At 42.6% G+C, this 24024-nt stretch overlaps 1 protein-coding gene across 3 annotated transcripts in view; it reads left to right on the top strand.

Annotated features, from left to right (window-relative positions):
* The window catches only part of ECPAS (Ecm29 proteasome adaptor and scaffold), a 61776-nt gene extending 38191 nt beyond the window's left edge, over positions 1-23585 (top strand). For all 3 annotated transcript variants that reach the window (XM_042015321.1, XM_042015320.1, XM_042015322.1), the window contains 23 exons: positions 498-612; positions 1541-1606; positions 1847-1964; positions 5093-5260; positions 6122-6201; positions 6940-7045; positions 7619-7666; positions 8650-8771; positions 9862-10012; positions 10793-10858; positions 12693-12782; positions 13278-13344; positions 13978-14069; positions 14158-14224; positions 14464-14655; positions 15620-15828; positions 16296-16339; positions 16848-17040; positions 17609-17753; positions 18360-18465; positions 18619-18707; positions 19884-19955; positions 20789-23585. In XM_042015321.1, coding sequence (XP_041871255.1) covers positions 498-612; positions 1541-1606; positions 1847-1964; positions 5093-5260; positions 6122-6201; positions 6940-7045; positions 7619-7666; positions 8650-8771; positions 9862-10012; positions 10793-10858; positions 12693-12782; positions 13278-13344; positions 13978-14069; positions 14158-14224; positions 14464-14655; positions 15620-15828; positions 16296-16339; positions 16848-17040; positions 17609-17753; positions 18360-18465; positions 18619-18707; positions 19884-19955; positions 20789-20928 — 2546 coding nt within the window. In that variant the 3' untranslated portion in view covers positions 20929-23585. The remainder of the gene's footprint in view (positions 1-497; positions 613-1540; positions 1607-1846; positions 1965-5092; positions 5261-6121; positions 6202-6939; positions 7046-7618; positions 7667-8649; positions 8772-9861; positions 10013-10792; positions 10859-12692; positions 12783-13277; positions 13345-13977; positions 14070-14157; positions 14225-14463; positions 14656-15619; positions 15829-16295; positions 16340-16847; positions 17041-17608; positions 17754-18359; positions 18466-18618; positions 18708-19883; positions 19956-20788) is intronic.
* The last annotated feature ends 439 nt before the right edge of the window (positions 23586-24024 follow it).

Here is a 24024-nt window from a genome sequence, read left to right as displayed (position 1 = left end):
TGTGCTCTGTTATGGGCAGCAGGATGAACATGAACAGAAACTGCATGTTCAGGAACTCTGAGGCCTCTTCAAGCTAGCACATTTTGGCTTACAGCACTACCCATGGCACCTAGTGGAAAGAGTGGCGTCCAGCAGCCTATGCAAAGCTCCCTGAAGCTGAAGAGAGTATTACCATGAATGATTTCAGGTGCCACTAGTGTGTCAGAATACCTATGGCTCTTGGAACTCTTCTTGCTGTTCCAAAACTTGCAGTAACAATACTTATGTGAAGATGTAACCTAATTTGATTTGGTTTGTGCCTTCAGAACAAATTGCTGCTTCAAAACGCAAACTTTGTTGTCTTGACAGACTAGATCTGCACTGAAATGGAGAGCAGTGAAGTGCAGCACAGAGCTGTGTTTGCTACGCCCTGATTTTGGTCGAACCTTGCTTTTGAAATTTGTGTACTGCTAATTTATGTGCTTATCTTGAATTTTACTCGGTAAAATCTCTTGCAGAGCTTAGTCAAGATGTTGCTTCAAAAGGTCTTGGGCTGATATATGAACTAGGAAGTGAACAGGATCAGCAAGAGCTAGTCACTACGCTCGTTGATACCCTTATGACTGGGAAAAGGTACAGTGAACTGAGAACCCAGTGAGGGAGTGCTCTGAGTTGTGTGTGATGAGAATAAAAATGTGCCCTTTTTTTGTGCAGAAATAGATGTTTTGGGGCCAAGGGCAAGCCAATATCCATTCTCAGAGAGTCAAACTGAGGAATTTCTTATTTCAGCTTAGAGTATTTTGTGGCTGAAGTTGTTCTGGTTTTGTTCTATTCAACAAAGCTTCAAAATAATGTGTCAGTCCTGATTCAAGCAGTTCAAATGAGTTGGGATTTGGTTAGATTTACTACTTGCTGCATTGTGTAATTGCAGAGAACAATTGCCACTTGCAGCAGGTCTGCACATTGTGAATGTTGCAGAAGTGGGGACTTGCTTGTGCTGAAAAGTACCTTTTGCTAAGGAAGTGGTGTTAATGATCGCTTGTCAGCTTTAGTGTGAAAAATAGTGGTCTTACAAGACTCACAGCTAGAGATTATATTGGTCAGTGTTGGAAATGCTCTTTAATAGACTTCTGCTGTCTAACCTGGTGTGGGTTTGGCTGCTGACTGATAAAGACCTAGGCTTGGAGTGTAGGGATTCAGTGGTGGTAAGCAGGAAGAAATACGATGAATGGAAATGGTATTTTTTTGGTGTAGAGATTTGTTGTCCGTTATATGGCTCATGTGTGGGCAGAACTAAAAAGCCATCATTCTGTATTTTGTCTTTCTACCTTCTGACTGCACAGCAAAACTCTCACTTGCTGTAATGTCTCCTTATTATTAAAATGATAAAGGTTAGTCACATTCTTTGCAGTGTGTTGTAGCTTTGCACACCTGTTTGTTTTTTGTGGGATTGGAACTGAAACAACTTGTGAAGTTACTGAGTTAATAAAGCAAAACTATCTGTTCCATAGTGTGCAGTGTATTCAAGTGTAATGCTAATACTGGACCTCTTTTCTATCAGAGCCAAACATGAGATGACTGGAGAAACTGTGGTATTTCAGGGAGGTCTGAGTAAAACCCCAGATGGGTAAGTTTGCTTACAGTCTCAATGACAGAGACAGTCGTGCTGAAACAGAATTCCCTTAAAAATCTGCTTCCTGAACTTTTTGTTCCTTCTTGTTCTCTAAGTTACTTAATTCCATGTGATACAAATGTGCTGCCCACCTTTCTCTGCCTGCTTTAGGGTGTGAACTGAAAATAGATTTAGGTTTTATAGCTTTTGTGTACCTAAAAGTAGTAACACTGATTTCCCTTCTGCTTTTCAAAGTCAAGGTCTTTCTACCTACAAGGAGCTTTGTTCACTGGCTAGTGACCTCAATCAGCCAGACCTGGTGTACAAATTCATGAATCTGGCCAACCATCATGCCATGTGGAATTCTCGGAAGGTAATGCTCTGCTTTCATGTGACTTCCATTCCCACTGTGAACTCTGGAAACAAAACTGCATTTCCCTCTTTCTGGTTATATGATTTATGGAGAGCTGCATGTGGAGGGCATTGATGCTTTGGTATCAGTCCAAGGCAAATTTAGCAGCCTGCGGAAAAAATTTAGGATTACTTGAAATTCTTATAACAAAACTTCAGTATCAGAGTGTTCACATAATCCTGCATTTGCCTCTGAATCAACTGAGATCCTTTTATTTTTTGAGTGTGCTTAGAAAGACAGTCCTTAATGTGTTCAAACAGTGACAATATTTTCAAAACTGGTTGAATTTTTGGATGCCAGAGAAAGTGATCTTTGCTATCTGAAGAGGTACAGCAAAAAGTGATCAGCAACAAGTTGCTAAAAAGCACTGTTGTCAAAAGTATCCCTTTTAAACTCAAGTTTTGATACTTTAAACCATCTGGGAGCTTTAGCAAAGCCAAAATACTATTGTATCCACTTCCAGGTAGAAAAAGGAGCGTCGTAAGTTTGAACATTTTAGTGTACTATTCAGAGCTCTGATGCGGGTACTCTTTTCACTGGCTTTACAAAAGCATGAAAGAACTTGTTTTGAGTCTCTGACAACACCACCTAGTGCAAAAAGCAAGTCCCAGCTTTAACTTTCATCCAGAATTTGACAACTCAGTACATCTCTCAAGACCTCCCTCTTTGCACTGTGACTTCAAAAGCACAGGAGCATACTGAAGTTTCTGACCTTCGTGGAATTTCTCCAGCCAGGATTAGTCAAGAAAATCCACTCAGAAGATGTGGGTTGACCTTTGTTATTTATTGTCGCGGGTTCGGTTTGTAACCAGGCGGAAACACCAATTTAGTGTAGTGGTTTGGTCCAAAATACTCATTACTGTTTATCTGCTGTGAGATAAGAATTAGGAGAAATGCAAAACAGGCACCAAACTTGAAAGAATATAAAGAAGTTTATTAACAGACCTAAAAGAAGAAAAAAAAAAAATTATACCACCTTCAGAACTCTCCTCCTCTCCCCACCTTCCTCCCTTCTCCCACTGACAATGTGAAAAGACAACCCTTAAGATGTTCAGTCTGTTTACCACTTCCATAATAACCTTGTTCAGTCCATTTAGAAAGAGAAGTCTCTTCTTGCTCATGCTATGAAAACATTATCACAACGAGACAGCCGCCCACTTCCAAATATCGTTCAGTCCATTTAGGAAGAGGAGTCTCTCTGCCTGCGTGTGAGTCCTTTCCCCCGACTTGCAGCTTTTCCCGCAACTGCTTTCGAGGGTCCACTCTTGAAGTTTTTTGGGGTACAATTTTAAGGTTGAGCCGTTCAGAAACAAAAAACAGAGGCCCTTCTCCTTCCCTGGGAGCAAAGGGTCTTCATCATCTTCATCGTTAGGACTATCTCTGGGAGCATCTCTAGGGACTGAGGTTTTCTCCTTTCCCATTTGGAGCAAAAGTCCTCATCTGATTCATCTCTAGGGACTGAAGTTTCTCCTTTCCCATTTGGAGCAAAAGTCCTCATCTGGTCCATCTCTCCCTGTCCAAACTTCTCATGAAATTACAGCTGCGTCAGCATCTGCCTATCTCAGTGCAGGTGCTTTTGCTCACGAGTTGAACACTCCACCCCCCAGATCTTCATGGAATTACCACGGGATACTCTGATATATCATAGCTTCACAAAAGAATTTCAGCTTTAAGCATCTCCTCTCTCTTTTCCTTCAGGTTTTCAGCTCTTCACAGCAGTAAAAAGGGTTAATCTCACCTCGGCCTTGCAGCTTTGCAGCTGCAATGTTGAATGTTTCTTATCGAAGTGGAGAGGGGGGAGAGCCGAGCCGCTCCGGCTGCCCACGGCAAGGCAGTGGGGGGGTTCCACGGCTGGAACAGGTCCATGGCTTCAGGATGGCCGTGGCCCGGCCCAGCCTGGCCCAAGCAGGGCCTGGCCGGGCCCGCTGGCCCCCACTCGGGGCCCGCAGCCACCTGTCCCAGCGCCGGAAACGAGAGAGAGCTTGGGGGGGGGGGGCGTTTGCCTATTCTTAAATGTGGATCACAGAGATGGTCACAACTTTAAGTGGCTTAGAGAATTGTCCATATTCAAACTGGCCAGCTGATAGGTTCTATCAGTTCCCAGAGGAAACTGTAAGCACCCCTTAGCACGGACATCCCTTCCGGGACTAGGCTTGCTAACCTATGACATTTATAGAATTTGCAGAATCTTTTAAGTTGAAGTTTAGGTGCCCTAAAGTCCCAATAAGAGCTAGACAGAGCATGCTGTTCAGGGCCTTGCAGGCGATGCCTCACTTTTCCTTACACTTTCTGCAACTTCTTGCTTTTCATGGTTGTAACTGAAAATGTGTCTTGCTGTTTTCTAGATTAACCCAAACAACACAGCCTGTCCTGTGAAGTCTTTAGTGGGGGCTTTTGAGTGGCAGCTTTTGACACTGAAAGTCAGAAAATATGAAGTCAGTAGAGGCACTGCTTTCATTGAGTAATTTCTTCTTGGGCTATCCTGCCAAATCCCACGGGACTTCACAGGCAAGCATAATTTCCACTGTATTAGAAATGACAGTGGAACTGATAGTGTTGAAGAAAGAAAAGATCATAAAAGAATATTTAAGTTTAAAGTAAATATAGACAGATGCAAAATTATATTCCCCAGAAATTTCAGGTTTTAGAAATAAAATGGAGTTATTTTGGTTTTGGTTTAGTGGTTGCTAAGTTATTCTAATTCTTCTAAAGCAGCAGAGTTGTACGGAAGCAGTGGCGCACCCTCACCAGTTTTGCCAAGAATCTCTTTTGGAAGAACATATTTAAATCTTCATAGTTTTAATTCACCAGTACTACTTCTGCAAATGAGATCAATCAGTATCTTGAAATAAAGGTTGGAAGAAAGTTTTGAAGTAGTATGTTGTCTGCTGAGTGTGATTGTATGCTTGAGATCACTGTGGTGCTGTAGCAGTGAGGATGGGCTAATTCTAGTACCATTCTAGTCCTTTTGATTTGGTCTAAATCTGAACTATGTCAGTCACCTTTGCCCCTGACTGTGGTGTGCCCACTGAGCAATAACTGAGGGAGTGAGCAATGTTTCAGCAAATACTATTTTGTTGTCATTTCAGGGAGCAGCTTTTGGTTTCAATGTGATAGCTGCCAAGGCTGGAGAGCAGCTGGCTCCATTTTTGCCCCAGCTTCTTCCCCGGCTCTACCGTTACCAGTTTGACCCCAACCTGGGCATTCGACAGGCAATGACCAGCATTTGGAATGCGTTGGTCACTGACAAGTCGATGGTGAGTGACCAGCAAAGTGCAGCAAGGGGGTTTGCTGCCAGCCAGCAGTGTATCAGAGATCCTCATGGGACAGGTGCACTTTGTGAAAGGACGGGCTGTGCAGAAAGGGGTGAGGTACTGCCCTGGAAAGGAGGTGTTGGAATCCAGGGATGAGCTGGAGCTTGTGCAAAGGTTTTGCACTGTCTCTCATATGTGAAAGGATATTCCAGACCTTGTTTGTGCAGCCAGCATTAAAATTTATTATTTACTTACAGTGGGGTCTTTCCACTTTGATATTGCTTTGATATTGCCTATGAGAAGCTCTTCAGGAATCCTTATGGCCTAAGATGCCTTCCTAAAGCAAGAGCATCTAAATATAGTTCCTCAGTTTTTAAAGTGGGAGGAAGCCCATGGATGGAGGCTATTCCATCCATTTGAGAACTCCTCCTAGGTGTATTTCAGGAGTAAGTGTTTTTCATAAGATGCTCTTGCTCTGGTTCTGCAAGGCTTGGAATCGGGTTTGCTATCTTTTCTCCTAGGAAAGCTGATCTTAATGTGAAGTCATTCACTCTGATCCCTCATCAAAGCACAACTGCTTCTTGAGTAAATGCACGTTTGGTGTTGCATTTTAACAGTTCAGTTGATAAAGGCCTGGGGGACTTTTCTTATTGCATCTTTCACAATGTTAAGCACTCGAGCAGTGCAGAGAATGGCATGTCTAAAGCACAGTCAGAGAAAGTTTGCACAGCACTGGCAAGCATTAGTTCATCTGATGTGGCTGAAAGCAGGTTGTATTGTCCAAAAGGACTCTTTTTTTACAGAGTACAGGACAAGGATGCATAGCTGTGCTTGTTTCATGATTCTTCCTTTTTTTAATTATAGGTTGATAAGTACATGAAGGAAGTTCTTGAGGATTTGATCAGTAACCTAACCAGCAGTCTTTGGAGGATCAGAGAATCCAGGTATTGCTAGGAAAAATATTAGATTTGTCTTTGAACTCAATTCTTGTTCACCATAAACTTGTTAACCTGAAGAAGTTGAGGGGGAAAAGAGGACACGTCCTCTCATGAGGGTAGAGCCCAGCCTTGTAGCCTGCCCTTGGAAGTATGATACTTGAAGCTATATGCCTGAAATTTTTTATTGCTTGTAGCTTTATACTAAACTACATTCTCTGAAGAATGAGTTTTCTGGTTACTAGTTCTTGCCTATCCTTAAATCTGAAATAATGCTTTCTCTTAGAAAACCTTGTCAATCTGACAATTATGTACTTGGCAGCAGGATGCCATTTTTAATAAACTGCTTTATGTTTTTAATGGTTTGTAGCTGTGCTGTATTGAAAACCTCCATTTTAATATCAATTCCATACTTTATACCATTTTGGTTTCTTATCCTATGCTTAAAGAAAAGAAGACTAATACAATTTTGTCACTGGAATGTTTGCAGTAGCAATTTTCACCACAGCAGCCTTTTTCACTTCCTATCAGCTGTTTCAGGTTTTACCTGAATGACTGAGCATTTTTTTTCTCTGCTAAAGGAGACATTCTTGTGACAGAGTAGATCTAGGGTTTGGGGAAAGTAAGGAATGTGAAACAGTTCTCAGTTTTTAAAGCTATTTATTTATATTTATAAGCATGCCTTTGTATATACACCTATATCAAGTAAGGACACCGTGTGAAAGAAATAAAATTCCCTGTTTGCAGTTGTCTGGCACTAAATGACTTACTAAGAGGAAGACCTTTGGATGACATCATAGAGAAGCTTCCAGAGATCTGGGAAGTCCTGTTCAGAGTGCAAGATGACATTAAGGTAGGAACTGAGAATTGAATAGGAATCTTCAACAAACAGTACAGTGATCAAGCTCTGAGGTGTTTAAAGAGAAATTCTCTGACAAGTCAGCTTGAAGCCAATGGGAGTTTTGAGTATTAAGCAGACTAGGAATTCATGCTCCTTGCAAGTAAAATTTCCATGCCATACCTTGGAAATTCTCTGTATGTTTGAAGTGTTGGGTTTTGTTCCTGCTGTGGTTATTCTAGATGATTTGGGACTTTTCCTTGATATAAAAGGATTCCTGAGTAGTTGCTTAATTTTGAATATAGAAACATTTCTTTTGGGCTGCTTGTGTGCTGAAATGACTTGCATATATGAAGTCAGAGTCTTTGGTTCCTTCCAGGTTTGAGCTCTGTTAATCTATTGATTGTACCAGATACTCAGATGGATCAAAGCAAGAATTTCTTTTAACAATGCTGTAATACTTTCTTTTAAATATATTAATTAGCCATGAAGATAGCCTTGTCAGTATGAGTGTTAATGCTTATCAATTAATATGAATCTTTCTAGAAGAATAAAAATAGCAGAAATGATTGTTGACTTCTTTTTTAGGAGACTGTGCGAAAGGCAGCAGAACTAGCCCTAAAAACTTTAAGCAAGGTAAAAGTCTACAATTTTGTCGTATGCACATGTAGCCAAGACATGTATGGTTTTGACGTCAGGAGTGACCACAAACTGTATTTACCATAGACTGTTGTCTTGAGAGGATCTCTAGTGTAAGATGCAGTTGTGGAAGACTGAACAGCCCCCTAGAAAGCAATCAAAATAAGCATCAACACATACTCCCCTGTACTTTTATTGATGCCTAGTGAAGTCCTGCTGCTTGAGGGTAATGTGATGTTAAGTTCTATATGAGCAAAGGAAGGGTATAATAAACTGGGTTTTTTTCCTCTGATTTTTTTTTTCCCTTACTTGGGGATGGAATTTAAGTAAACTTACTGTAACTCCAACACAAGACTGACTGATCTAGTTGACCTAGCCTGGTGGTACTTCACTGGTATGAAACAGAGTAATTGTATATGGACTTCTCTGTGATGCTGTTACTGGCAAGGTTTTTTGGGTGTAGTACACATATATCACTTAATATTTTGTTTGGTAATCCTCTAAAAAAGTCACATTGGTGGCAGTGGATCGAAAGCACTGTGTTTGAAATCACAGTCTTCATAGTGCATGACATTTTAATGCTGCAAGAGAGGATCTGGTCCCAAAATGTTGTGAAATGTTGCGATTGCAGAATCTGTTCTCATCTGGGACTTGCTGCTCTGCCGCATAGAATGATTGAGTCCCTGTGGCTGAGATAGGCTGTCCTTCAACTGAGAGGCCGTTTGGTTCATCTCTTCATCCAGATTCAGGTCAAGGCCTGCTAGGCTCTGAATTTGCCTTTTCTGGAAGTTGACTGTAGTTGAAACTCTTTTAGGAGTGAGTTTTAGGGCTTTACTACCTTGTGGAGAGAAGATGAAGGTGTAACAGAGCCTAGGCTATGAGCAGTTTGTCTAGTTGCTGTTGGCTTCTTGTGTCTGAAGGAAGTAATCTGAGGGGGAGGTTTGTACATGTTTGCAGCACTGATTCTCACCTGTCCCCAGGTCTGTGTGAAAATGTGTGATCCCGCTAAAGGAGCAGCAGGTCAGAAGACGATAGCTGTGTTGCTCCCTTGCCTCCTAGACAAAGGAATAGTAAGCACAGTTGCTGAAGTCCGATCTCTCAGGTTAGTTTTGCACGTGGGGGTCAGGTCATGATTTGCCCCAAAGACACCAAGCTTGTTCACCTGAGTTGCAGAATGTTCTTTGTGTTTGAAGTGACAAGTTGCTCTCCGAAAGAGCTTTCCTGCTGAATTCTTTTTTCACGTAGTTTAAACAGCAGACCTGAGAACTCTGCATGTCTTTTGGGAGTTTGTGGCCTCTCTAAAAATGCACGGATTCAGTTCCCAGCAGGAAGTTCTTTTCTCCGTGTGCAAATGGCAGGCTGATCCACAAGCACTGTGCTGTGCTAAGGCTGTCCTTTGGGACTGGCATATCTGTTCTGGTTGCAAACAAAAAGTCTCATGGTTCTTCAAACAGTCATGTCTGATTTCACAAGTGCTTGTGAGTATTGACAGTTCACATCCGAGACGTGACTGCATTTGGTCACGCTGTTCAAATACATTTTATGTCTTGTAACAGTTCAATGTCCCTTCATGTGTAGGGACTTCATATGCTTGTCAGTTTGTAACCTTGTTTATTCTTTCCTTTGACTGAAGGACAGAAAAACTGGAAAATTCAGAGTTGGAGTGTAGCTAGCTGGTCTTCACAAAAATAATTATTAGACTAGAAGGCTTCTAACAAATTATAGTGAATATTTCTTGAACTTTTTTCGTTCTTCTGAAGATATGAAAACCATTTGTCAAAAGGCAGCATGAGACATGTGATCAGTCTGAAACTGACTAGCAGAGTTTGAATAGGTTACTGTAACTTGTCTTTTCTTGGGCAGAGACAGTAGACATCCCAAGGTGACTTTGCCCAGTGCTCCTTTAAAACATGAGGGTGTATGATTTCTTCCCACATCTGTCTGCAGTACTGCCTCTTTGCCCATTACCTTTGTGATTCCGGGGCCAGAGTAAATAATCTCTGGCCAGAATATAACATAACATCCCTTGGAAGCTCAGGGCTAGGGAATAATTTTGCTTAAACAAAAAAATACACATGATTTTGTTTGAAGGAAGATTTATATTGGTATATCTGGATTACAGTAGATCAGAGAGGCTTTTCAGATCAGTCTGTGTGTACCTCTGTTGATCTTCCCTTTTAATCATTTTCCAGCATTAACACTCTGGTGAAGATCAGTAAAAGTGCTGGGTCTATGCTGAAACCTCATGCACCAAAACTTATCCCAGCCCTGTTGGAATCCTTGAGTGTGCTGGAGCCTCAAGTCCTCAATTATTTGAGTCTTTCTGCAACAGATCAAGAGAAAGTAAGTGCAGCTATAGTGGGAAAGTATCAACAGAACAGAGATAACAAATATTTAATCTTCATTCAGTGAACAGAAGAACAGCAGATTGGTAGAGAGGTGTTCAAAAAGCAAAGAAAAATAGCTAATAAGTTACTAAAAAGTTTGGTTACACAATATGGCTGGACAAATGTGGGAGTTTTTTTGAAGGATTTGGATTATTTGTATTCCCTAAACCACTATGTATTTCCAAAAGTGAAGAGAAATCTTAGTAATCTGTTTTTAAATGCCACTGCTGTTTTTCCCAAGGGATTAACTTCAGGACTTCATGTAACTTAAATTGGAAGGTGTGCCATAGCACTATGGGCTGGAGGTGGATGTTGGCAGCACTGTGTCCTTTAATTTTTGTCAAAGAACTGTATTAATCAATCACAGTCTTCTGGCAAAGTGATTGAAACCCACTGACTAGAGGCAAATTTAGTTAATTTCATTGTGGGAGGGAAGAGGGTCAAACTTAGCCCTTGCAAATGAAAAAGGAGTGAGCAATGTGAACAGTTCAGTGTGGGATTTTATCTCTTTTGCTCCCCTTTGTTTTCCCTCCCTCTCTCCCTCCCTCTAGAACATCCATCTGCCTCTGAAAGGGAAACATTCATAGTCTATAGGCATAATTGCTTTCTCTATGCATCTGAAATGGATTTTAGCATGAGGTAGTGAGTACAGCTGATGTTGCCCTTTCTACTGTTTTCATGTTGTGTTTACACTTGCGTTTGTTTGGGGTTTTTTCATGTTGGTTTTTTCTTTTAGACTGCAATGGATAGTGCCAGACTTAGTGCTGTCAAGTCATCTCCCATGATGGAAACCATTAACATGGTAAGTATTTATTTCAGAAGGATTCCAGCGTAAGGTATGTTGTAGAAGAATAAGAATTGACATGGAAGCTTTACGAAATATCTCTTCAGGGTTCATTTTATTATCACATCTCCATGTGGCTGGCTGTCCACTTTTTTTTATGTACAGACTTCTCATCATGCCACCAGTGCTTGCCCCTCAGATCAGTTGTGAATAACTTTGGCTCCATTTGGAATTAGATGGATTGTTTCTTCATCTGAAGACCTGCCTGCTTTGATGAAGAGGGCATCCTTCAAGTGCTTTTCTTTGGATGTGGGCTCAGATGGTTGTGGCATATGTTAGCTACCATTTCTCTTAATCTCTGGCCCACAGCTCCAAAATCAACTTCTCACCTGGGCGTTCAACTGATGATAGTCATTGTTTGTAAGGCACAATTGCTGTTCAACCATTGCCTTGTGGTACCTTAGATACTCCTATCTGGGCCTTGCCTGTACTTCCATGGTGGAGATATTTAGAAAAAATGCTGATATCACTGAAAGCACTGTCAGCAAGTGATGTTTGGCACCAGAGTTTCCTGCTGTTGGAGGAGGAGTTGCTGATGCCCAGATGCTGTACTGTAGGATCTGTCATGGAAGAACTCCCTGTCCTCTGTAAGAACCTGTCCCTTCCCAAAAAAGTTCCCCCTTTTTTGCTCAGGTATTGCACACAGCCAGGGGCATGTGGGCAGGTAGAGGATGTGAGGGCTGAGGAAGTTTTAGGTGAGCTATAGCCACCAGAGTAGTTCATTGTTTCCTCTACTTAAGGAAAAACAGCAACAGCAAGCCCTCCTGTACATTACAGCGTGTGGAATTGAGTTTTGGTGTCAGGTGAAGTGATCTCTATTTATAGAGTGTAAAGCAGTTGGGAATGAAAGGCTCCATGTAAAAGTGTACTTGCTGCAAACCTGCCGGCTGCAGCAGCTGCTGCTGTCCCTCCTCCAGGCCATGCCTCTACCCTGCCAGCCGTGGGGGGACAGTTGTAGTGCCCTGATCATTGATTGGGATTTCCTAGGGTAGGGGAGAGATAGTAATGGCTTCCCTGGAGTATTGTGAAGATGTCCTGGCCTATGAGCAACCTCTTCTATATTCTGGAGCTGGCTGGGAGATTATGTGGATAATTTCCTTCACCATACCAGTGCTGGAGGGTGAAGTAACAGTTGCTCCTACTTTGGAAGCTCAGAAATAGTTACCTTCATTTAGTATGTGATCCTTGAATTTGCTAGAGAATGGATCTCCCCTCTGCAGACTGTGTGCTGGTAACATGAGGCTTTCTGTTTCACCCAGTGGCATTTTAGGCATAGCAGATTAAAAACTATACTAATCACATCCCTCTTGTACCTTTATGTCATTTATACCATACATTTGTATGTCTTGACCTGTTTAAAAACTGTCTTAACTGGTTTTCATTTCATTGTTTAGTTTGGATATGTTACTACTTCCTGGTTTCAGAGAGCTGGGGAGATGTTGGGTTTTGTCCTAAGACACACACGCCCTTTTCACCTCGTTCTCACTAGTGTGTTACTTTCAGGCTTCCTGAAAAGTTGGAGTGCAGGAGTACATCAGTTCCAGCTAATGAGTTTTAGCAAGGTCAGCTCAGCAGAGAAGTGGGACAAGAGAATCTGTATGTGGTGGAAGGCGCTTCTTGTTGGCTTTTTCTCATCATGCAGCAAACTCTTGTGATTCAGCTGAGGACCAGCCAGCAGTGCTGAGGCAACCCCAGCTAGAAGTACACCAACTTAAGTCTGCCACCATTACCTTTCTTTTTTCTTATTTTTGTTCTTTTTTCCTCTCTCCCCCTCTCTTTTGCCTTTCTCTAGAGCTTGCAGTATTTGGATGTGTCTGTCCTCGGAGAGTTGGTTCCTCGGCTGTGTGAACTGATCAAAAGTGGAGTTGGCCTTGGCACAAAGGTACGTCTGTGGTTTTAGTAGTTCTTTTAGAAATGAAGAAGGGAATATAGAGCAGTGTCAATGTAAATATGGTTCTTTTGACTATGTCTTTTAAAGCAGCAGCTTGGGTTCATACGTACTGGAGTCATTTGACATGAGTCCCACTCCATTACATGACGTTTCTGAATGTGTGCTGCCTTAAACTACTCTAGGCTGCATGGTTGCTGTGCTGTGTGACACATGAGTGCAGAAGGTTGTCCTTGATTGCTGTAAATCTTCTAGGATCATCTATCCTGAGTGTGGGTCCTTTTTTACTTTCTATTTCAATTCTTGTCATTCATGTTTTGCAAACTTTTACTGGTTCTACCTTTACTGCTCTTGGCTTATGAGAATAGAGGCTGAGTGGGTCTAGATCATGTCTAACAAGTGCAGGTAGCACCACAACAAGTATTTACAGTAATGACCAGAGGCAAATATTGCTTTATCCTACCTTTGTTTTCCCTTGCAATCTTCCAGGGGGGCTGTGCCAGTGTAATTGTGTCATTAACCACACAGTGCCCTCAAGACTTAACACCTTATTCAGGTAAGGTTTGTCTCTAATATCAGGTTTTCAAGGTGCTTTTTGTTGCTGTGGTGTTTCTTCCCTTGGTTTTAGCACAAGAATGATCTCTACACATATATTTTAATCAGAGAGCTGTTTAAAGTTACTTTTTTGGTTTGAGATTGGCATGCTTGGAGTAGGTTCAGTACCTCAACAAGTTTGAAGAGGTAGAGGAAGGAGTTGACGGAATAGTACTGAGCAGGAATAGGCAAAAATATTTCTTTACTTTCTTGGAGCTACAATGCCTGTGTTAGTGCAGCACTGTCAATATGCACTTGTTCCTTCAACTTGAGCTATGGGGGGACCATGAACAGGGACTTTGCTTCATTGGGTCTCTTCTGATATTAGAAAGAACATCACCTTTCTGTTGCAAAATAGAAATGAAGCTGAAAGCATGATCAGCTGGAGTGCTTGCGTATAGGAACCTTATCAGTCAAAGTGTGCAAAACACTAGCACTAGTTTAAACATGAGGACCAGATAGACTTATAACCCCATATACATGCAATGAGGAAAAATGCAAAAACTCAGGCAGTGTAATGAAATGCAGGCCATTGTAATTCTTGTCATAGCAATAAAACATGATGCTTTTGATAAAATAAAGTCTCTTCCAACAGGCAAACTTATGAGTGCTTTACTTAGTGGCCTGACTGATCGCAACAGCGTGGTACAGAAGTCTTTTGCCTTTGCTATGGGGCATCTAGTCAGGGTGAGTTGGGCTTTAGGTTTTATTTTGCTTTTTTATTGGTGGTCTTCTATGAAGCGTTTGAATAATTTGAGTCTCTTCCCTGTTACAGACTTCCCGAGACAGTAGCACTGAGAAGCTGCTGCACAAACTCAGCAACTGGTACATGGAGAAGGAAGGTATGTTGTTTTTGGGGTATTCGTTTGCAGAATACAGTGCAGAAAAAGTTCCTGGTGATAGCAAAAGCTAGTAAAGAAACAGGTCTGTATTGTGATGCTTGGTTTCACTGTCTGAATAATTCCTATACGTTATATTGATACACAATACCGTGCATTACTCTGTTTCCCCAGAGGCAGACCAAGCAGTTAAAAGGATAATCCTGCTTCCCAGTCATAATGTGCTTGTTTTGCTCCTTCAGAGCCAGTTTACAGAGCAGGGTGTGCTTTAACTGTGCATGCTGTGGGACGCTACAGCCCAGATGTACTGAAGAACCATGCCAAGCATGTGCTGCCATTGGCTTTTCTTGGAATGCATGAAGTTCCTGAAGAAGAGAAAGGAGAGAAAGAGAATTCTACTCTGTGGACTGAAGTTTGGCAGGAAAATGTACCTGGTATGTTGCGTTAAGAATAATAAAGCTTTCTGGGAAGCATGGGACAAGAAATAGCATGCTTTCTGGAATTCCATTTTGAAAATACAGAATTCTCATGGTAAGAGATTTGGGAAGCTTGTTTCCATTTTCTTCCTTGCTCTAGATTTCTTGTATGAAGGTTATCTTCTCTGGCTAATTAAAATAATTACAGTGGCATTAATCACAAGGATGGACAGGCACATTCTCAGAAGTATTTTGAAATTGTGAGATACTGAATGCCACTGTAATATGGCCCTGATGGTACAGATAACTAGACATCTTTGGGAATTTTGATGCCAGCCTTTAGGGGCTGCTGCACACTTCAGAGTGACAAGGGCCTTTGGCCTTTGTCTTGTGTTGGAGATCTCTGTGATAATACCTTTGGGTTTAGCTTCAGTGAATGAATCTGTGCTGTAGAAGGGCTGTTCTGTCTGTGGAGGAAGATCTGGATGCATTATAGTATTGTTTTGCTGACACTTTTAGATTTCAGATCTGGTTCCTCAGTCACCAGATGGCTTTTCTGGAGTCTGAGAAAGGAGCTGAAAAAGGTTTTCTAGTGACTTGTTCTTGGGGGAAAAAAAAAAAAAAGACATTATATTCCTTAGAAACAGGTTAACACAATGTCTAGTGTCTGCTATCTTGGAGCACTGAAATGAGCTCGGTGTCTGAACACACAACAAAGACTTTATTTGGAACCCCTAGAAAAGAACCCAGCTTCAATCAGGCTGGGAGGAATTCTTCACCCCTTTGCCTGAAGTAGGCCTTTCTGATGTGTCTCATGGCCAGAAACCTCAAAAGATCTGTAACCAGTTGTTTGTTTTTTTCTCCAAGGTGGTGTTTGGCTTGTTTGCTTGTGGTGTTTTTGTTGTGTTTTTTATTTTTTTAATAAGATCAAATTTTTGTTTGTTTTGTGGCAAATTACAGTTTTCCTCCATTTGATGTGCAGGTACTCAGGGTGGGATCAGACTGTATTTGCAGGAGTTGATATCCATCACCCAGAAGGCTCTGCAGTCCCAGTCCTGGAAAATGAAAGCTCAGGGAGCAGCTGCCATGGCATCAATTGCCAAACAGACAGGCTCCCTTGTACCGCCACATCTGGGGATGGTGCTCTCTGCACTGCTGCAAGGCCTGCCAGGGAGAACCTGGACTGGGAAGGTAAAGAAGGAATTGTCACCTCGTGGTTTGCTGTGAGCCCCGCAGCGTGCCACCCTTGAGCCAGGAAATGCAATGTTCTGTGCTGCAGAGCAGCGCAGTCAGAACGCTGATGTAGGGAGTCTGCCTTTTGCCCTGCATTTAGCAGATACAGAAGTGACTGGTGAAATTCAGATTGCTTTAGGAGTTGGGTTCCCACTTAGACTAATTCCACTGCACCATTTCTAGCCTTGAGGGGTACTGGCATGTGCTATGGGGTGCTGCTGCCAGTTCTGTGCAGATTGAAAGCTAAGTCCTTTGCAGCAGGAGTGGCAGGAGACAGGCAAACATTACTTCTCCAAACTGGTGTCAAAGGCATGTATCCCCACTGCCTCTTGCAGGGGAATGAATACAAAGGTTTGCCCTGTGCAGCAGGACTATGCATTTTGGCTGTGTGGCACTTTTCAGTGATGTCTCTTTTGTCATTGCAGGAGGAGCTGTTGAAGGCCATTGCCAGTGTCGTCTGTGCCTGTAGGTAAGTGCCTTGAGTGATCTGAGGATCTGAGATCTCAAAAGGGAGGTTGTTGTACAGTGTTATTGCTTATAGGGTACTAAGGAGATTCTAGAAGGTTTGTCATCGCCATCTTGATCACCTGTCAGCGTGTGAGGAGCAAGTGATGCTTCAGAGAGACCTGCAGAAGTAAATGGTTGATTCAGAGAGGAAGAGGAGGATGTTGACAGGCCACAGTTGCTAAGAGGAAAGCAGAAACTGAGGGGGAAGATGGAGACCTTAAATGGGAAAAGAGAGGAAGAAGTAGAAGAGTAGTGAGGGAGCAAGTGCCTTAGAAGCATGTGAGAAAAGAAGAAAATAAAACAGGGAGAACAGAGAAAGAGTAAAGAAGAGCTCCACAGTGTAACTTCTATTACTATTATTGGTAGGCAACTGAGTGCCTGGCCACAGGAATTAATTCCTCTTTGGGAAAAGCGGATTTTGGGAAGAGATTAACATGGGTGTGATAGTGTCCATGTGCCTTTCATTTCAGTGCAGAGCTGCAGAACTCAGTGCCTGGTCAGCCCACCATCACAGATATTGTCCAGGCTCTCCTGAAAGAATGTCGTAAAGAAAACCTGAAGTATAAGATGGTGGCACTGCGCTGTGCAGCTGGGGTGTTGCAGGCAACAAAGGAAGACCGGTTCCAGGAACTTGCTGATGTCATCTTTCCCATGATAAAGAAGGTGACAGTTCAACTTCTTGAGTTTTCTCTCTTTCAAAGCAGAACACCCAAGTGGTGGCAGTCCCGATGATGCTGACTGCATGCCAGGCTTCTGCCCAGAGAGCTGATGATTCCTCACACTCAGCCAGATCTTTGGTGGTGCTGAATACCAGACTGTGATGAGCCCTGGGGTGGTTGTACCTGTGCTGCCCAAATTCTGAATTAGCCCAACCGTTCTCTGGACGGAGTCCTGCCTGTGATGTCCAGCACTGCCCTGTTACCACATGGAAAGTTAATTCCTGGCTACTCTACAGGCAGCAAAAGGCTCCTGGGAAGCTGTGCAGAGTATTTTGTGTTTAGTATCAGCAGAGCCTTGCAGCTCTGCCAGTGGGACTTGTGTAGCACAGGCGCATGTATGGGAGCCCGGCTGCAGAGCTTGCTGTGCCCCTCTGCAGGCTGCCAGCAGTGCCAGAGCTGGGCATGAGGGTGGGTGTGTGCAGGCTGCAGGGGAAGAGTGAGCTGCACTGCAGTGTGTGCCTAGCCTGCCCTCATCCTTCTGTCAATCACACCTTCGCCCATGGCCTCCACAGAACTCTCTGGAGAGCATGGGAGCGGCTTTTCCAAAGCATGATGAAGAGGATGAGGACATGAGGGAGAAGGAGGTTCAGATGGAGTCTCTGATCTGTGCCTTCGAGACCCTGGGCAAAGCCTGGCCGAGGAGCCCAGAAACACAGCGTAAGTCAGCTGATTACATGCAGAACAAACTATTTTCTCTTAAAATGGAAAGCAGAAGGAGGGAGGAACCTGGAGATCATGTGCAGAATGGGGAGGCTTTTGAGAAGATGCAGGATCTCACTGCTGGCAGTTTGTAAGGGTCTTCAGTGAGAAAGCTGCCCCAACAGCTTTCCTGCAAAGTAACCCATCCTTGGGAAAATTCCTTTACTGTTGTCTTAAATTCGCTTCATGAAAGTGTTCTGAGTTTGTAGACATACAGGATGAGTGAGGTGGCTTGCCTAATGAAAAGCCTAACTGCTGCTCATGTTTACATTTGCATCAAAGCTGGTACAAGGTGGAAGAATTGGGAATACCTGGAGAGGGGTGGGAAAAGGTTGCTTTTATTAGCATGCCAGGGTGTGTAATGCAGGTGTTTCTTCTGCCAGCATTTGTAATGAATGAGTTGATGTGAAGATTTTCAGGGTCACTTGTTATGGGATGTTGACTTGGTCATATGCAGTGATTAGCTTGATGTCACTTGTTGAGGAGCACTTCAGAGACAGACCAGTGTGTGTTTCCTTCTGCCTTGCCCTGTGGTAACACAGTGATATCCTTATTTTCCTGTAGGTTGCTATCGCCAAGAGTTTTGCAAGTTAATGTGTGACCGTCTGAAACTGAGCACGTGGAAAGTGCAGCTTGGAGTGCTACAAGCCATGAATGCCTACTTTCAAGGGTAATTCTTCTTTCTGCAGTCCACTTCAGTGATTTGTCTTCTCTTTGTTGCTTGAAACTGTTTAATGAACTTCATGTCACTGAATTCTTGGAGAAGTTGAGCAGACTTCTGTGCCAGTGATGCAAGGTGCCTGACTGTTTTTGCATTTGACAGGCTAATGCTGTTTGATGAGGAGCACTCTGACCCTGTGGCTTTGACAGAAATACTGTTGGAAACCTGTTCCTCTATCACCCATTCTTTAGGTAAATGGACTTCTGCTGGTTTGTGGTGGATGATGATTTGCTTGTTAATGCAGTTGCCCTGTGGAGGTTTGTGTGGTAGAGGAAATGCAGAATAAGCATAAGCTGTCAGAGGTAACATATAGCCCTTCCTTGCACTGCAGTGTGATTATTGTGAAGTTGCACTGTTCAAGACACTACTGTGCAGGGTGCAGTGCGCAGAGAAATGCATTCCTCTGGTCCAAGAGAGCTCTGCAAGAGGAGGCAAGGGCAGAGAGCAGACTGTGCAACCTCTCAGAACATAATCAAGCCATTCCTGATTTAATGAAACACAAGCTTTTCTCCTCCACTGTTCAGACTTTTTAGATACATATGCACTGTCTATCCAAGATTATAGTATCCAAGTATCCAAAAGATACTGCAGATTTTTTCAGCCAGTACATGAAGCTCCAAGGCTTAGAGGCAGTTTGTGCTCTACCAGAGCAAGGCATCCATATATAGGGGATATAAGTGCTACCTGTGTCATGTTGACAGTCATGGGCCTCTTCATTACTTTAGTAGTGTTCCCACTTGTCCTGTGACTGTAGTACCCCCAGTCTTGTACCTGCATGTGGTCTTGTTTCTGATGTGCTTAAAGACAGCACCTACTTTAGTGCTAGCTACCAATTCAGAGACCCCTTTGGAAAAAGTTTCTTTTAGGTATCAGTCCTCATGGAATGAGGACTAGGGTCCTCACCTTAATAAGATTTTAGTTTAGAGAACAAGTAACTTTTTGCGACAAGTTTGTGCTTGATGGCTGGCATAGGGTTCATGCATACCCTCACTTAAAGCTGATTGTTACCATTTGTATGGTTTCTAGCCAGTACAACTCACCAGAGCAGTCTATTATGCACAGAAGTTGTCTGCCATCACACTGCAGCTATGGCAGCATTCTTTTCCCTGATGGAATACGTAAGGAGCAGTAGCTCTGTGGTAGTGCCAGAGGAAATGCACACATTGAGTTGTCAGCCTCCAGTTGTTGACTTTCAAATGTGCCTAACTGAAGAGCACTGCAGACTGACAGCACAAACAAGAGCTTAGTGAACTGTGCTACTAAAAATGGTCTGGAGATCACAGAGGTGACTGGTTTTTGTAAGGTTAGTGCATTTGGTTCTCACTGTGGTTTTGGGTTTTCTTGTCTGTTTTCTTTAAATCCCTTAGAAAACAAAAGCTACACATCCATAAGAACAGAAGCTTTGTCTGTGATACAACTGCTGCTCGCCAAACTACAAGGTGAGACTTTTTGCTTGCCACCTAGAAGAGCCACTGTTTGCTAAAGATGGCACCTGGCTGTATGGCCTGGAATCCTGTAGAGATGGCCTTACCTTCTGCTTGCAGCACTGGGTGATTCTGGGGAAGCTGGGACTTGGAAGTAGGAGAGGGCTTGAAGTAACTGAGGCTAATCCCAAGTTCTAAAATACTGTTGCATATTCCTTTGGTGAGGAAAATGTTCAGCAGGGAGGGGCCCACATGGAGCACACAAGAGCTGTCTCGTCCGATCTGTCTGTGTTATGTTCAAGCTCCATAGAGGGGGGAGCTCCTCTTAGTACAGAAGAGTGATTTTTACCTTTTCAGTGTCAAGTTTGGTTTCTCATTTTTATTTAGTATTCAAGCCTTGCAGGATTGACTTCACAGGGTGAATCTTCTTAGGTCTCAGGGTCATATGTGTCTGCAGTTGTTATGTAGCAAGTTTTTCCTTTGGGTTTCTGTTAGCATTTCATGCTTCCTTTATTCTAGTAAAAATCTTACATGCCTTTTTCATGAGCCAATTGCAACATGGGAAACATTTGGTTCTTCAGGCCCTTTTGTTCACATGTTGCAGGCTTAGACAGTGATGCCTGGTCTAGAGAGGCACAACTCCCTGTCAGGAGGCAGCACAGGCACCCAAGCATCCAGGTGAATCTGAGTTCCCCTGGAAGCACTGTATGGACTGTGTATGGACAGTATGGAGAGTGAAAGGTTGAAGCAGTCACTCTCTTAGTCTGTCTAGGGAAAGGAATGTCCTTTTGGATTTTGTTTGTTTGTTTTCTGGTGTTCATGTCCAATGTCTGTCTTTATCTGCACAGAAGCTCAACAGTGGGAAAGCCTGACACCAGAAAGCAGAGAGCACCTCATTCGTTCATTGTCTACGATGGCATCAGATAGCAGACCTGAGCTACAAGAGAGGGCGTTTGTGTTGAAGAAAACACTTGAAAATCTTGATTAAATTGTAAAACAAATTTCAAAGTGCCATGTAAAACAAAAACAAAAAAGTGCAGTGGTCTGAAAACCAAGTGGGGAAATGAAGATTACTCTGTAGGATGCATCATTCCTGGCCAAAATAAAAAATGCCTTAAATTCTTTTCCCCATTAATATTATTTTTACTCTTAAACTGATCGTTATTTTATCAGCAAATACCTCTGTCTGGCCTAGAATGTTTGTAAGTGTGCAACATAAAAAACGCAGGGGCAAAATGCTTTTGTTTTTTTTTTTTTTTAATCGGCAGAAGAATGTTACTCAGACCCCCTTTGTCCTTTCAAAAAATAGTTGAAAAACCACCAGCACAGAAAGTGAAAAGCATATTTAGTTTTCACATTTTTTGTATGTAGAGATCTTTTAACTGGTGTCTACTCCAGTAGTGCTGGTGTTTGTTATCTGTAGAGAACAAAATGCTTCCCTTGATGAGGCCTGTGTTAAACTCCTGTGGCTTTCCAGGGGCAGGGTTTCATCTGACACCCACCTCTGCTTCTGCTTGCTCCTCCCTTGCAGCCTGTTGTCTGTGCATTATGAAAGGCAGAGTACTGTTAACTTCGCTCCTTCCTCCTCTGACCTCAGCATGGATTGACCGAGACTATGCCTTCCCCAGCTGGCAACCTCGGCCTCCCAAACTTAAAATGAGAACTTTTTCCCCCAAAGGATGCACAAGAGAGCACTTTACTAAGCTGTGTGGGACAAAGTTGAGCCAAGTTGGTACCCAGGTGGAACACTGCTCTTCTCAAAATTGTTTTGCATGGACACTCCTTAGCTCCAGGAAACTAAAAAAAAAAGCCCCAGTCTTTTCTAGGTATGTTTTTGAAGAGCGTTTGAAGTTTGAAATGACACATTTTTTTAATAGTGGTAATGTTTTATTCCCTTCCTGTTCGTAAACCTGTTATTGCTTTGGAAACCTGTAACAATTTAGACTTGTCAATATTTGTAAGAAACTGAATCATCTGTCATTTATCAGAGCCCAAGTCATGCTGGTTTCTAGCAATTTGCACTTAAGAAGATTATATCTGCAGTAACATGGGAGTAAAATTGCTATATGGTGATGTGGCCCTGCTGCCTGTCTCCTTTTTTTTCCCCTCCTCCGACGAAAGACAAATCTGACCACTATAGCAACAGACTTTTAATAGTGTGAGGATAGCACTGCTCCATAATCTGACCAGTATGTGTACAGCTTTTTGGGGATAAATGCTTTGCTGACGGTGAAATAAAATCATTAGTGTGGGCAATATTATGTTCATGGCTTTCAGCACAGGAAGGCTTATTTCTTTTCTTGCAGTCTGCAGCTCCTTTCAGATCTGCTCTGTTAGGGAGAGGATTGCTCAGATGACATCACATTTCCTCCATGTCCATTTATTCAAATTCAGGTATGCAGTACCTACTTTCCCCTCAGGTGCCATTCCCCAGTCAGTGTTTCCTGGTACTGTAACAATCTTGTCTGACTTGCTCTCCATAGGGAAGAATGTGATTTGTGCACATGGGGTAAGAGAATGTCAGGAAGAAATGGGCAGAGCTGTCCCAGTGTGGCTCTCGTGTAGCAGAAACCTCAGCGAGCACTATTGCATTGTACACTAGAACTGGTCAGTGGGCAACTCCTTGGTGCTGGGAGCTGGTGCTATAATGTTTTGATTTACACCTTGTTGCAGGGAGCTGCCTTTGTTTACGTGTAGTTTGAACTATTGAGCACAGTGTACATTTTAAAATTTTACTGGGCAAATCATTTTGCAGTATCTTTAAAAACTTGCTTACCGTGACATGTAGTGTCATGAGTGCTCTTTTTTTTTTGTATTAGGTGAATATTACCAGTGATGCTTTGCTGTAGCAGTTCATTGTCTGACTTGGGTTTTTTCATATGGGTGAGTGACAGTAACAGAAAAGCAAGAGCCTCCATGTCTGGTAATTTGAGTTTTCACTGTGGACTGGAGTTTTCCGAGGCAATGCCTAGTATGGTCAAATGACTGTACGTAGAATAACTGTAATCATTGTCAATAGCAACCTGAATTTCTCTATTGGGGATTTACACTAGAGGGAAGAGTGTATTCTAGGAACTCTATAAATCAGCTGGATTAACAACTCTGGCCAAGAGTGTTAGGAAGGTTAGAGACGGTATGACACTTTCTGAATCACAAAGCAATATGTCTTTCTTGTGATTACAGAGCAGATTCAGAGCTCCTCTCTAAAGCATGTGCCTATACACAAAACCTACCTGTACAAAAGTTAATTAAGTCAGAGGTTTGATTTCTACCCCCCTCGCATTTGTAAACTTGATAGGATTAAAAAAAAAAAAAACAATAGATGTGGCCTTCCTAGAGTTTCTCCTCTAAAAGTGATTGCACTATGTAAAACACACTGTACTTTGCCCAGCACGGGCATTTCTTGTGCTGCTGCAATGCTTTGTATACCTGGAGTGCAGTGCGCAGACTCGACTCTAGCACTCTCGCTCTGACTTACAAGCTGTTGCTTAAATGGATGTATATTGAGAAAAGTTTTCTAATGTTGCAAGATCTCCATCAAATTCACTGCAATCTGTACTGTCCAAATATGTGAATGGTCTGACTGAAAGAAAACCCTCCTGCTTACCAAAAAGGTAAAACTAAATAAAATCTGCATGACCTGTTCCTTGGAGTAACTGGTAGTGTTTTTTCTCCTTCAGTGAGTGTTTTATAGCGTTGCTGTTCTCCAGATTCAGTGTGATGCTGTTGTGCTCTGCGCTGGCCCTCAGGTCCCTCACCTCATGGAGACACAGGGTGGCTCTGCAGCCCTGGAAGGAACTGTGTGTTTTTGAACCCATAGCTTGGTGTCCTGCAACCAGGCAGAGTTAGGGGACATGGATCTGTATTACATAGACACATTTTTTAATATATTATACAAGACTGCATATATATGTTATATATATGTGGTAGATGAGGCCATGAGATTGAAAACTTACTTAATATTCAAGAACTTTAATATTTCCAAATTACTCCAGACATGCACACGTTTCCCCCCAGTACAACCTCAATTATACGTACTTTTCTACGTGGAATTCTGAAAGGAAAAGACACAAATGAAGTAAGC

This window comes from Corvus kubaryi, unplaced genomic scaffold (assembly GCF_017639235.1).
Source record: "Corvus kubaryi isolate FWS band 111438036 unplaced genomic scaffold, C.kubaryi_AGA036_p1.0 split3-37296, whole genome shotgun sequence".
NCBI classification, from domain to species: domain Eukaryota; kingdom Metazoa; phylum Chordata; class Aves; order Passeriformes; family Corvidae; genus Corvus; species Corvus kubaryi.
The sequence above is the reverse complement of the archived record's forward strand: the minus strand, read 5'-3'. Positions and strand labels throughout refer to the sequence as shown.